The 14,061-nt window shown below is 44.0% G+C and overlaps 1 protein-coding gene across 1 annotated transcript in view; it reads right to left on the bottom strand.

Moving 5' to 3' along the window:
* The window catches only part of sept9b (septin 9b), an 82,945-nt gene extending 72,700 nt beyond the window's left edge, over positions 1-10,245 (bottom strand). The window contains exon 1 of the mRNA XM_090204655.1: positions 9,830-10,245. Within this exon, the coding sequence (XP_090060781.1) occupies positions 9,830-9,854 (25 nt within the window). The 5' untranslated portion in view covers positions 9,855-10,245. The remainder of the gene's footprint in view (positions 1-9,829) is intronic.
* Between the last annotated feature and the right edge of the window lie 3,816 nt (positions 10,246-14,061).

The following is a 14,061-nucleotide window of genomic DNA, read 5'->3' as shown; positions in this document are numbered from 1 at the left end:
AAGAATTCTCAAATACATTGAGGAACAATTGTTAGTCTGAATGGATGTAAAAACAGACTTTGCTTCCTAGCTGTTTGAGGTGAAGAAAACATTACTTTGAGAAGCCTATAGGCCGGCCTACTTCTATGCGTAATCAGGTGCACGCCCTTACTCAACATTGTCTTTTGTTTGGAGTGCTCCTGACAATGACTAAATTGGACAGAACTCGTAAATGGAATGGACTAAACCAAAATGTGTTTCTTACAAGTGTAGCATAGGTTATGCGCTCTGCAAACAACGTGTCCACTCCGACAATGAGAGCGGTAAACGACTGGAATAATAATTATAATAATAACGTCCCTTTTTCAGGACCCTGTCTTTCAAAGATCATTTGTAAAAATCCCAATAACTTCACAGATCTTCATTGTAAAGGGTTTAAACACTGTTTCCCATGCTTGTTCAAGGAACCATAAACAATTAATGAACATGCAGGTGTGTCACAGCGTCTTCGGACTGAGCTTGTTGTCATTGCAGGCAATCTCAACGCTGTGCGTTACAGGGAAGACATCCTCCTCCCTCATGTGGTACCCTTCCTGCAGGCTCATCCTGACATGACCCTCCAGCACGACAATGCCACCAGCCATACTGCTCGTTCTGTGAGTGATTTCCTGCAAGACAGGAATGTCAGTGTTCTGCCATGGCCAGCCAAGAGCCCGGATCTCAATCCCATTGAGCACGTCTGGGACTTGTTGGATCGGAGGTGGAGGGCTCTTCGCTGGGGAACTTGCAGGTGCCTTGGTGGAAGAGTGGGGTAACATCTCACAGCAAGAACCGACAAATCTGGTGCAGTCCATGAGGAGGAGATGCACTGCAGTACTTAATGCAACTGGTGGCCACACCAGATACTGACTGTTACTTTTGATTTTGACCCCACCCCCCCTTTGTTCAGGGACACATTATTCCATTTCTGTTAGTTACGTGTCTGTGGAACTTGTTCAGTTTATGTCTCAGTGTTTGAATCTTGTTATGTTCATACAAATATTTACACATGTTAAGTTTGCTGAAAATAAACGCAGTGCACAGTGAGAGGACGTTTATTTTTTTGCTGAATTTATTTTGAATGCATTAACAGACATTACCGTAACCAAACAAACATTGTAGATTAGAAATGACAGGAATTATCTGTAAAATGTACTACTGGTGATCTACTGTATGTAATGGGGAATTGATAGACACTAACAATGAAACACAAACAATTCACACAATGAAGTTATGAAACAATGAATGTGCACAAATTGGCAGGAGAGAGCTCATTCTGGAGAGAGAAGTGCATTGTGCAGCCACACTCCCCATCTTCTTTGATGTGCTATCCCCACGGTCTCCGCAATAGTTAGTTAACTGAGATGGGCGCGAATAAGAGGTGTGCCAGAAATCTTTTTTAGATATTTACTACTGCTCGACAAAAACATCATCATTTCTGTCGACCAACAGCCTATCGACCAAACAATCGACCAATCTAATTATGGTTTCAGTCCTACATCGCACACACACCGCACACACGCGTGCGCGTATGCACACACACACTCGCACATATGCACACACATGTGCACGTATGCGCACACACATGCATGCATGCGCACACATGTGCACGTATGCACACACACGCACGTATGCACACACGCGCACGTATGCATGCACACACACACACACGTATGCACACACACGCGCACACGCAAACATGTATGCACACACACATACACACGCGCATGTATGCACGTAAACACACGCACATATGCACGTATGCACACACACACGTATGCACACACAGGCGCATGTATGCACACACACATACACACACGCACATATGCACGTATGCACACACACACGTATACACGCACATACACATGCGCACGCATAGGCATGCACACACATACAAACACACTCATATGCCGACACACACACCACCATCACCACCCAGCCTGGGGTGGAAGGCTGTTATACAGAGCAGATTCCTCTCGCATGACCGTACATCCTGTAAACACACACACACACACACACACACACACACACACACACACACACACGTTGTGCAGTAGGGCATATGGGCATAGAAAGCTGACAGCCATGTACGCAAAAGCACCCATGCAAGACCAAAAAAGCTGTAGGCTACACGATGACTGACATTGCATGGTGAGCCTAAGGGTTGACATTAAAATGTAAGCTGTCACTTTACTACATGACCTATGGCCAAACGCCTGACCCCAACATGCTACATTTAGTTACATAAGAGTCAAGGACTGGACCAGCACACAGCAGACCACTAGTATAGACATGCCTGTGGGGCGGTGATGCACTATGAAGGACACAGAACAGTCAGAAGGAGATAAAAGATGAGTGGGAAGAGAAAAGAGAGATATAAGAGAGGAGGAGGTAGTGAAAGGACTGAATGTAAATGGACAGGAAGAAGAGAGGAGTGAAGGTAAAAGGGAGGAGAGATCAGGAGGTTCCCTCTGCAGGAGCATGTCTTCTGCACATCTGGGTAAGGGCCTCGGGGGGCCGATGATATACACACAGGCATAAACACACACACACACACACACACACACACACACTTTTAGACCGTCTTTCTAAACCTACAGTAAAGAGCTGATGATGCAGAATAAAGGGGGAACGAGGCAGAGAAAATAAAACAGACTGTGCCCGATTCGTCGCTGCAGCCACAATCTATGACCTCATCTCAGCGCTACACAGCGCAGCTCCCCTATTCTCTGTTAGACACAGACAGGCCTGTCCTTCTCATGAGTCTACTGCCCTGCTTTTACAACCAGACCTGCTGGCCTGGGGATCCTTCACAACATTGGGACGGCAGGGTAGCCTAGTGGTGTTGGGCTACGAACCGAAGTTCAAATCCTCAAGCTGACAAGGTACAAATCTACCCCTGAACAAGGCAGTTAACCCACTGTTCCTAGGCCGTCATTGAAAATAAGAATTTGTTCTTAACTGACTTGCCTAGTTAAATAAAATTCAGGTTCTAAAAAGTCTCACCATCCTGAATAAAACCCTGCTACGACACATCCAGCTGCTGTTAATCTAGGGCCTATGACACACACACACACACACTCTGCCTGATTGAGGGACCTTGATTTGATCCAATCACCTGATTCTCTCTGCTCCCGATGGCAGCCACATGCTCATCCCCAATCCCATCCACATATTCCCCACTGATGGTGTCCAAATGCTGAGGGAGGGGGGATGAGTGAGTGGGGCTCACTGGGGTCAGTGTGGTTGAGTTAATGAGCACGTTCAATAAGACAGTGATTAGACTTGGTCTTTGACGTTTCTGTTTGCTATCAATTTCTCATGGTTTTCATTGGTTAAAGATGACCTGGTGTAAACCAGTCATAACCAAATAGAGAATGAATTTCATGGCCAATATATAGCTGAATAAGTAATGTCCCAAAGGCTGAGTAATTACTCTGGAAATGGCAGCTCACAGTACAAAACAGATTGTAGATACTATCTAACCCACTCCCCTCAGGACAATCATTTCTCAACTCGAACAGACTTTTTTTCCTTTCCAAAAGTCTGACAACCCCCAACCCCAATTCCAGGTCAGTAAGAAGTTAAATCAAAGTGTTGTAAAAGTGCTTGGACTGCAGTCCGTCCGTCTGTCCTTCCCAGCGTGGCTGTGGTGGTACTGGGACATCTGTTGGATATTTGCTCACCATAAGGTAGTAATTAGAGCCTGGAGGAAGCTGGCAGCAGACAGAATGGGATATATCCTCACAGTGTCGGGTCCACAGGCCCGGGAGTCTCCGGCTCTACATAGCCCAGACCTCGCCTCAGTCTCTGATCTGTTTGTGTTCCAACTTGTTTGGCGTGACACTCATAGAGAAATGGGAGTTGGCAAGACAGCACAAACAGATCTTGGACTCAGGCTATAAAATGCCTAGGTCAGAACCACACTTAGCATTTTGAATGACTGATAGAACTGACAGATGGAGTTAAATACTGACACATGTTGACATTGAGAAAATGGATCATCAACAGTGGCTTGGATGGCTTATCAATTCACTAAGTACTGCCTAACACAGCAGGGTACAGAGTGCATGGACAAACAAGACTGAGGGCTAGGTAGTCAACAATAATGTGTGTTTTGGGATTACACACACACACACACACACACACACACACACACACACGCACACACACACACCTCTGTCCTGTCCCTGCGAATTAGACTAAACTGAGTCATGGTGAGGGAGTGAGTGAGCGAGCGAGTGAGTGAGAGAGAAATAGAGGGAGAGAACAATAGAGGGAGAAATGGAGAGGCAGAGAGAGAGAAATAGTTCCTGTGGTTCCTTGTGGCGTGTGCCCCTGTAATCAGCATGGCAGGCTGCTGATGTCTAAATCTGCTGCACTGACCCAGACAGTCTCCACACACACACACACACACACACACACACACACACACACACACACACACACACACACACACACACACACACACACACACACACGAGCGCTGTGGTAGTGCCTGTGCATTTGGAGTTTGGTCAGAGAGCACTCCCAGATAAATACGAGACCACAGAGCGTTAAATATGCCCTACGTGGCTTCTACTGAGACATTATGCAACTATTAATTGACATGGCCATCCACATTAACTACCATAGTACCTTAAAATCGACTCTTTTAAAAACACATGCTATTACTGTTTTTAATGCATCTGCGGAAATGCAATAAAGGGAAGGAAAAAAAAGTTTTTCTTGATTACCCCCTAATATGACTGCCTACATTATGTTTACAAGCTAATCTTCATGGCAATAATGACTAGCTCATTAGTCATGCCATGTTAATGACATCTGCTCTCAACAGAAGGTGTGTGTGTTTTATATAAGCTATATAACTAAATAATGGAAAACACTAGAGGGGGGGGGGGGGGGGTTCTAGGCTTTAAGCTGAAATGTCATCCGTGTTACACAAATCAACATCCCTATATATAGCTGAACTCTGACACACAGGCTAATGATGTCACAGAGCGCATCACAGTATTTCCGGCGGTTTTGACGGCATTCCGAAACAAAACGTCAGTGGGCATTCCTGCACAGCGAGGCTAATCATAGAGGCATCTGGACCTGGGGAGACAGGAGACAAATGAGCCATAATAAGTAATGGGTTACTTCCTATGGAGGGGGGGGGGGGGGGGGGGGGGGGGGGTAAGATTAGGCTAATGAAAGCTTAAAGCTTCTCCAGCAGGAAATGGAGATAGAACCATTTGTGCGGATATGCAAATTCACAGAACACCAAGTCCCGTTGAGAACCACAGGCTAAGTAGTGGGAGTTCTGGGTGGGAGTTCTGGGTGGGAGTTCTGGTGTGATACTCATCAACGGGAGAGGTTAATACGTCCCTTAGCAGACACTTTATTCTAAAGAGACAGAATTTGTCAACATTATTAACAATGACACAGGACGAACATGAAAAAAAATGGCCCATGTGGGAAATCTAATCCACAACCCTTGTGTTGCCAGCACCATGCTCAAACTCAGTGAACCATTGGAAGCACGATCCACAGTGAGTTGGGTTTGGTCCAGTACAGAGTGTCTCAGACTCAGGGAACGAGCTGGCTTCACTGTAAGGCAGCATTGTTAAGGACACATAAAGAGCAGCATTGACTCCTCATCTGCTGCTTGGTCACTACGGGACCTGGATCTGCCGTTGTGCTACTGAGTAGGAGGATGGCTGACACACTGGAGCCTAACGGGAAAACTAGATACAAAGGTCCTTATTACATACAGGGTTGCTCAACTCGTCCAGCCACACGGAGGGTTGATACACAGCATCCATTTACTACGGCTTTGCTCCATTCTGGTCTAGGGACACTCACACAGTATTCAGGCCTTTGTTCCAGCCCAGCACTAATCTGATTCTGCACTTACACACCTGATTCAACTGGTCAATGGCTCGTTGATGAATTGATTCAAGAGTTAGTGTTTGGCTTGAACAAAAGCCTGCACTCCCTGTGTGGGGGTACCCTGAACCAGAGTTGAGAGACTCTGCCCTACTTTCAACTGTCTGTGCCCAGGAACCAGAGACGCCTAGCGGTCCCAGTTGACCCCGATGCGACATCTGAGATAATTTGTCACTTCCTCACATCAATGACATCACCGGGAGTGCTGCCCCATTAGGAACGACTACACCACACACAAATAATCTGACAAACACAAACACTGTTACAGATTAGTAACTCAAACACACTAACAATACGTTTATTTCTGGTCTCTCTTTCCTGTTAGTACTAACTTAGCTGAAGACTAGAATATAAATCGCTGTAGGTCAGGATAACGATTTTCCTGATGACAAATCATGCTGATGGGGACGTTACGCTTCACCGATCCATTTGATTCGCTATAGGTCTTTGAAAGGCTTGCTGCTAATGCACATCAGAGACCTGACACCCACTTCATTATGGAGGCCAGCATCAAAAAATAGCAAGTGTAACAAGTTCATAACACCCCCTTAAGCAACTCCTTAGCACAAAAGGTCCATTCAGTGTGCGGACGAATCCTGAGAGGAGTCAGTGTACAGTGCAGTTGACTGGTTTCGCTCACATGTCCAGAGAGAGAGATGGGGAGTGCATGCTCAGCTGAGCTCCCACCACGCTTTCATTTGGAGTTTGTTACTGGGAAATAGGCAACAACATAGGTACATCCAGCCCATTAGTTCTCAATGTGTATCCCAGACAGACAGACAGAGGCCTCTGTCCAGATGAAGATTCCCTGGCCTTGCATTCATAGGCGACATCAGACACAAAACAAAAGTCTTCCTCTGTGTGGAAGAAAATATTGAATAATATCTATGTCCCCTGGTTGTTAGTAATGGAAGACTGAGGAGGAGAGTAGATGAGAGAGAAGAACCCCCCCACTGTAACACAGCGATGCAAAATAGAGCAGCACTAACCACAGGGATGGGAAATAGAGCAGCGCTAACCACAGGGATGGGAAATAGAGCAGCGCTAACCCACAGGGATGGGAAATAGAGCAGCGCTAACCACAGGGATGGGAAATAGAGCAGCGCTAACCACAGGGATGGGAAATAGAGCAGCGCTAACCACAGGGATAGGAAATAGAGCAGCGCTAACCACAGGGATAGGAAATAGAGCAGCGCTAACCACAGGGATGGGAAATAGAGCAGCGCTAACCACAGGGATGGGAAATAGAGCAGCGCTAACCACAGGGATGGGAAATAGAGCAGCGCTAACCACAGGGATAGGAAATAGAGCAGCGCTAACCACAGGGATAGGAAATAGAGCAGCGCTAACCACAGGGATGGGGAATAGAGCAGCGCTAACCACAGGGATGGGAAATAGAGCAGCGCTAACCACAGGGATGGGAAATAGAGCAGCGCTAACCACAGGGATGGGAAATAGAGCAGCGCTAACCACAGGGACGGGAAATAGAGCAACGCTAACCACAGGGACGGGAAATAGAGCAGCGCTAACCACAGGGACGGGAAATAGAGCAGCGCTAACCACAGGGACGGGAAATAGAGCAGCGCTAACCACAGGGATAGGAAATAGAGCAGCGCTAACCACAGGGATGGGAAATAGAGCAGCGCTAACCACAGGGATGGGAAATAGAGCAGCGCTAACCACAGGGATGGGAAATAGAGCAGCGCTAACCACAGGGATGGGAAATATGGCCGAATCCGGAAACTATCATCTCAAAAACAATACTTTTATTCTTTCAGTGAAATACGGAACCGTTCTGTATTTTATCTAACGGGTGGCATCCATAAGTCTAAATATTCCTGTTACATTGCACAACCTTCAATGTTATGTCATAATTACGTAAAATTCTGGCAAATTAGGCGGGCAAAACTGTTGCATATACACTGACTCTGCGTGCAATGAACGCAAGAGAAGCGACACAATTTCACCTGGTTAATATTGCATGCTAACCTGGATTTCTTTTAGCTAAATATGCAGGTTTAAAAATATATACTTCTGTGTATTGATTTTAAGAAAGGCATTGATGTTTATGGTTAGGTACACATTAGAGCAACGATACACACCGCATCGATTATATGCAACGCAGGGCACGCTAGATAAACTAGTAATATCATCAACCATGTGTAGTTAACTAGTGATTATGATTGAATGTTTTTTATAAGATAAGTTTAATGCTAGTTAGCAACTTACCTTGGCTTACTGCATTCGCATAACAGGCAGTCTCCTCATGGAGTGCAATGAGAGGCAGGTGGTTAGAGCGTTGGACCAGTTAACTGTAAGGTTGCAAGATTGAATCCCCCGAGCTGACAAGGTGAAAATCTGTCGTTCTGCCCCTGAACGAGGCAGTTAACCCACCGTTCCTAGGCCGTCATTGAAAATAAGAATGTGTTCTTAACTGACTTGCCTAGTTAAATAAAGACTAAATAAAGGTGTAAAACAAATAAAATGTACAGTTTCTAAAAAAAAATCTGCCAAATCGGTGTGCAAAAATACCGATTTCCGATTGTTATGAAAACTTGAAATCTGCGCTAATTAATCGGCCATTCCGATTAATCGGTCAACCTCTAGTCTCACAAACAGAGCACTGGTATCAGTATAAGCAGATCTGAAGGCTCTCGATAGGTTTCAGCAGTGTGGTGGGGGACCTTCCACCATATTGCTAACAACCTACAGATTTAACATCGAAAGGATAAGCCCGAGGAGAAGGGTTAGTGAGTGTTTTGGGACAGGCTGTCTGGTTTGTCTCAACACCACCACTAGGAGAGGGCTGGTATCAGTATCAGAGCTCTCCCAGGAGCCGACATAGAGTGATAATCACTCAAAGCACTCCATAAACTGCTGAGGATAATGCTATGTAGGAAAAGGTCCTGCTTTAAAGGCCATTCTCCTTCCCTCTGAAAGGTCACATACTGACTTAATGATGCTTAGCCTGGTCCCTGATTTGTGCTGTATTGCCAACTGTAATCTGAGCATGAATCCCAACACACTAAAAAACACTTTGGCATCAGCATGTGTTATTTTCCGATTCTCTGATCCACTTGATCCCAGGAGCCCGTCCTGTGGTCCTGAACGTTGGGAACTAGTGGGAAGCACAGATGGGGTCTGAGAGGAGCCAGTGAGCAGAGGTATGCTGTGACACACACACACACACACACACACACACACACACACACACACACACACACACACACACACACACCACTATGTGTATTAATAGAGCACAGCCTAGAGAGGGCCAGCATATCAGAGAGAGCAGGAAGGAGAAGGACAAAGGGATGACGCATAATGGGACAGACAGAGGCCTTAATGGCTAGAGAAGTCCAGGAAGTCTCCTCTAGATGGAGAACACTCAGTCTGCATACACACACTGGTCAGAGGGGAGAGACGAAAAATGCAAAAAGAGACAGAGAAAGATTAAATAAATAAAAGGAGAGAGTCTCAATAAAAAGGAGAGGAAGGGAATAAAGGTGACTGACCTGTACCTCTCCCTGTGTTAAAGTTTAGGCTCTTTGATTTGTCTAATGACAAGTCATGCAAGTAATGAAAATACAGGGAAATCCAGGCATATGGTACACATGAAGACATGTAGGGAAAAACACTAGCCTATAGATCATTCAACGAAAATGTATTTAGAAATGTACATAAAAGAGGTTCAAATTAAAGTAATTAAAATACAAAGGAATCAAACTAAGTGCTGAAAATACATAGTAGACAGATGCACTCAAACATATCACATCATCTACAACAAGCCTCCAAGATCTCGTGGAAATAAAGCAACTTGAAATTGAGGGGTGGGCGCACAATAGTGTATTCCACAATAATAACACATTTCCCAACATACCTGAATTCGCAGGACTTTTCTTCATGTTCTGGTCGTTTGGGCGACAATTAGTCAACGTTTCCCCCAACAAATGAATAGAGTATTCGTCCAAGTATTCTTGTACTAGATCGCGCTTGTCCTTTCACTGTTCTAACTGTTGCCGCGGCTCATGCGTAACCGTTCGCCGTATCCCAATTCAAACCATCGAGTAGCCTACTCTAACTATCTTAGCCTAGCCTGTATTATTTATTGTCACTGAATGTTTCACCAAGCCTGATGTGCACTTCGTGGGATGCTCCCAAGTTTCAGACCACACTAGCGTGCATACGGAATCACGGGTGCATCAGTGGCACGAATGGATGTTGATGTGCCTTTTACGCACGTCCCACTTATGACCATGCTGTTATTTTAGTGTTCGGCTTTCTATGCATGACATCATCCGTGCGTATTCAATCAATCCATGTGAAGAGAGAGAGGTCGCAGAGACGACGTCAAAGGTTGTTGACGTAGGGAATACATTTGTTTGATCTCATTGGCGTCCCCAAAATGTCGCTCTACTGACCATTACATAGAAGATTGAGGAGGTTCTATTCGTAAATTAGAACACATCCATTGCATTTTATTGTGGTGTAAAATGTCACAAACACCCAATTTAGCCGTATAAATATGAATGACTCAGATGTTTTTATTACTGAAAAAAATATTAAGGCAACATGCAACAATTTTACTGAGTTAGAGTTCATATAAGGAAATCAGACAATTGAAATAAATTAATAAGGCCTTAATCTAAGGATTTCACATGACTGGGCAGGGGCACAGCCATGGGTGGGCCTGGGAGGGCATAGGCCCACTAAATTGGGAGCCAGGCACAGTCAATCAGAATGGGTTTTACCCCACAAAGGGGCCTTATTACAGACAGAAATATTCCTCTGTTTTATCAGCTGTCCGGGTGGCTGGTCTCAGATGATGCCACAGGTGAAGAAGCCGGATCTGGAGGTCCTGGGCTGAATTGGTTACACGTGGTCTGCGGTTGTGAGGCTGGTTGGACTTACTGCCAAATTCTCTAAAACAACATTGGAGGTGGCTTATGGTAGAGACATGAATATTAAATTCTCTGGAAACAGCTCTGGTGGACATTCTTGCAGTCAGCATGCCAATTGGACGCTCCCTCAAAACTTCAGATATCTGTGGGATTGTTGTGTGACAAAACTGCATATTTTAGTGTCCTTTTATTGTCCCCAGCACAATGTGTACCTGTGCAAATGATCATGCTGTTTAATCAGCTTCTTGATTTGCCACACCTGTCAGGTGGATGATTTTATTATATTTTTGGGGCAAAGGAGAAATATTCACTAACAGGGATGTTTTATTTTAGATAAATAAGCTTTTTGTGCATATGAAACAATTCTGAGATACTTTATTTCAGCTCATGAAACATGGGCTTTACAGGTTGCGTTTATATTTTTGTTCAGTATAGTAGTAGTAATAATGAAACTATAGCCTTTTTGATTGTCAGCTGAAAGTCTGGACCACAACTGGCTCTATGTGAACTACAATCCCAACAATCTGTTTTAACGTTTAGAAACGTTCATAATCTTAGCTCGCAATACGGTTTTGGAAACTTTTGGAACTGAACTTTTGTACCAGTGAGTAAGAATATAAGATACTCTTACTGTAAGCAGTTTAGAAAGGTGCACCCAGCTGTAACAGCCTTCAGCCATGGAATGACACATCCTCTCACTCTGCACTCACATTTCCATTGGACCCTTCCATTCCATATTTCCGGTCAGAAGCAGGTGTTAATCAAAACACAGCTGGCTGCAACTTTGCTATACTGTGTAATGTATGCAGTAAGTGTATATTTTGTGTTTGAAAAATGTTGTCATTCATATTAAAGTTACAAATGTTTCCAAACCTGTTTCACGTGTGAGGTGTATTTGTGTTTAGACAGAGCATTTGGGCAGTGTCTAAGAGTCGGGGCATTTCCCTGACAAGGCTAAAGGGGACGTCCAATGACCCAATCTAGTGCAATTGAATTGGTGTAATGATAAGGGCTAAACCCACACTAGCTTTAGGTTAAGACATGATTTGGGCTCCTCTTGAGAAGCCTAAATGAAACACTTACCTTGATGAAATACAGTACTTATTCAAAGAAAATGGTTAGTTCCAACTCTGACTTTTTAAAACAACAACATTTTGATCCAGTATGCCCATACATGGTCTGCGGAGGAGGCTGGTGGAAGGAGTAATAGGAGGACGGGCTCATTTTAGTGGCTGGAATGGAGTTAATGGAACGAAGTCAAACGTGGTTTCCATATGTTTGTGTTTGATACCATTCCATTATTCCATTCCAGGCATTACAATGAGCCAGTCCTCGTATAGCTCCTCCCACCAGCCTCCTCTGGTAGGTTTTTATATGAATGATAATCACCTATCTGCCGCTTCAATGTGCAAAAACAAAATGCCATATAGGCCTCGTGCAGCCAATCAGAATTGATTAAGCTGCTGATTTTAAACGTAAAACAGCTCCCGATTGCTTAAAACAAAGGCTTTGACAAAATACTCACTGTGTGTGGGGGGGACCCAGGCTTGAGTTTTGGACCCCCCTTGACTAGATCACGTGTCAAACTCCTTCCACAGAAGGCTGAGTATCTGTGGGTTTTCGCTCCTCTCTTCACTTGATGTATTAAGTTCACTAATTAGTAAAGAACTTTCTTCACCTGGTAGTCTAGGTCTAAACTGAACGTTTTAAAATAACCTGCAGACCCTAGGCCCTCCATGGAATGATTTAGGCATAGTCTTAGCTGCAATAGGAAGCCTGTTGAGGGGCTGTTAGACTCGCTGTCATTTTTGTACGTTTTCGTATCCTGAATATTACTGCATGTCATTTCATTGAAATGACGTTGAAACAATGTTGATTCAACCAGTGTGTGCCCAGTGGGTAGGCTTCTGTTGGCCTACTAACAGCCATTTTAGTTTACAAGTTGTAACTACATTTATGGAGGTCTGTTGTTTTTAGACATTTTTCTCACAGCAAATGTGAATACCAAATGAGCCCATTGAATGCATAGACAATTCTGGGTTCCTGTGCTTAGACATTTCTGACGCCTGACAGATCTTACAATGCCTGGATAGGTTTTTTAAGTATCAACTAACCATATGTTGTAGCAATTTGTCAGTCAATGGCAAGGCACACAACCAGTGGTTAATGCAAGCAACTGTCTGTGCAGGGGAATGCGACCATTGGGCTTGTTCGACATAGCAGGCGACTGCCTAATAACTGATCTACAAATCACCTTGCATCATAAATAACTCCTCATAAATGTTTGTAGATCAGTCAGTCACCATTTACCCACAATGCATCATGCATTTAATGCTCTCAAACATGGCAAGTGCCATCCCCTCATACCCCTACATTATCATGGTTTTGCTTCCCTCTAGTGAGCATACCTTTAACAACTACAGTTTCTGGTACTGTCTGAAAAATGACAGTCACATCTTTTCTGAATTACAAGGGAGAGGCCACAGCAGAGCATCTATCACTGTAAACTTTAAACACATCTTATACCTGTGTGTGTTGACGCAGCCTTAGCCGGTCCTTATCACCATTTTAAAAGGTATTTCATGAAGTTAATATCTAAAATGCTTGAAAGTATATACATGTATGGTTTGGATTAAGTGAACTAGTCCATTGCCATGCATAGCTAGCTGCCGTTTTAGGTGGGCCTGACCTTAATTGTTTGCTACCAAGTTGAATGCTCAGGTTGAAGCCAGGTGTGGTGAGCTATGTAATTAGCAAGCAGCTCACATCCTTTCAGTCTCTGAGGAGTAGTTCTAATCATGTTCTACTTGATGTAGTTCTATGTCTTTTAAAGTAAAGACTATTTGACTAATTATGGTAATTTTAACAAATGAATGTAAATAACTGAATTTGTTTTTCATAGTATTGCCTGGTCTAATTAACAAAGTAAAGTTCAGCTAATTAAATGTACACTAATTGGTTAATCGATATGGGAATGGTTTAGGAGCTAAGGTAGAAAGGCTATCATTTACTCTCAGCTCAGGGTTGAACACCATTTTACAATTTGCTCCATAGCAGCTTGTTGTAGAGCTGATGAAGAGGTAATCTTTGGTTACGCTGTTTAGCCTGGACATTTTCCACATTTTGTTACATTACATCCTTCTTCTAAAATTGATTAAATAAATAATCCTCAGCAATCTATACATAATGCCCTATAATGACAAAGCAAAAC

This window comes from Oncorhynchus mykiss, chromosome 17, assembly GCF_057628025.1.
Source record: "Oncorhynchus mykiss isolate SJ-2025 chromosome 17, ASM5762802v1, whole genome shotgun sequence".
NCBI classification, from domain to species: domain Eukaryota; kingdom Metazoa; phylum Chordata; class Actinopteri; order Salmoniformes; family Salmonidae; genus Oncorhynchus; species Oncorhynchus mykiss.
This window is presented reverse-complemented; position numbering and strand designations above follow the sequence as displayed.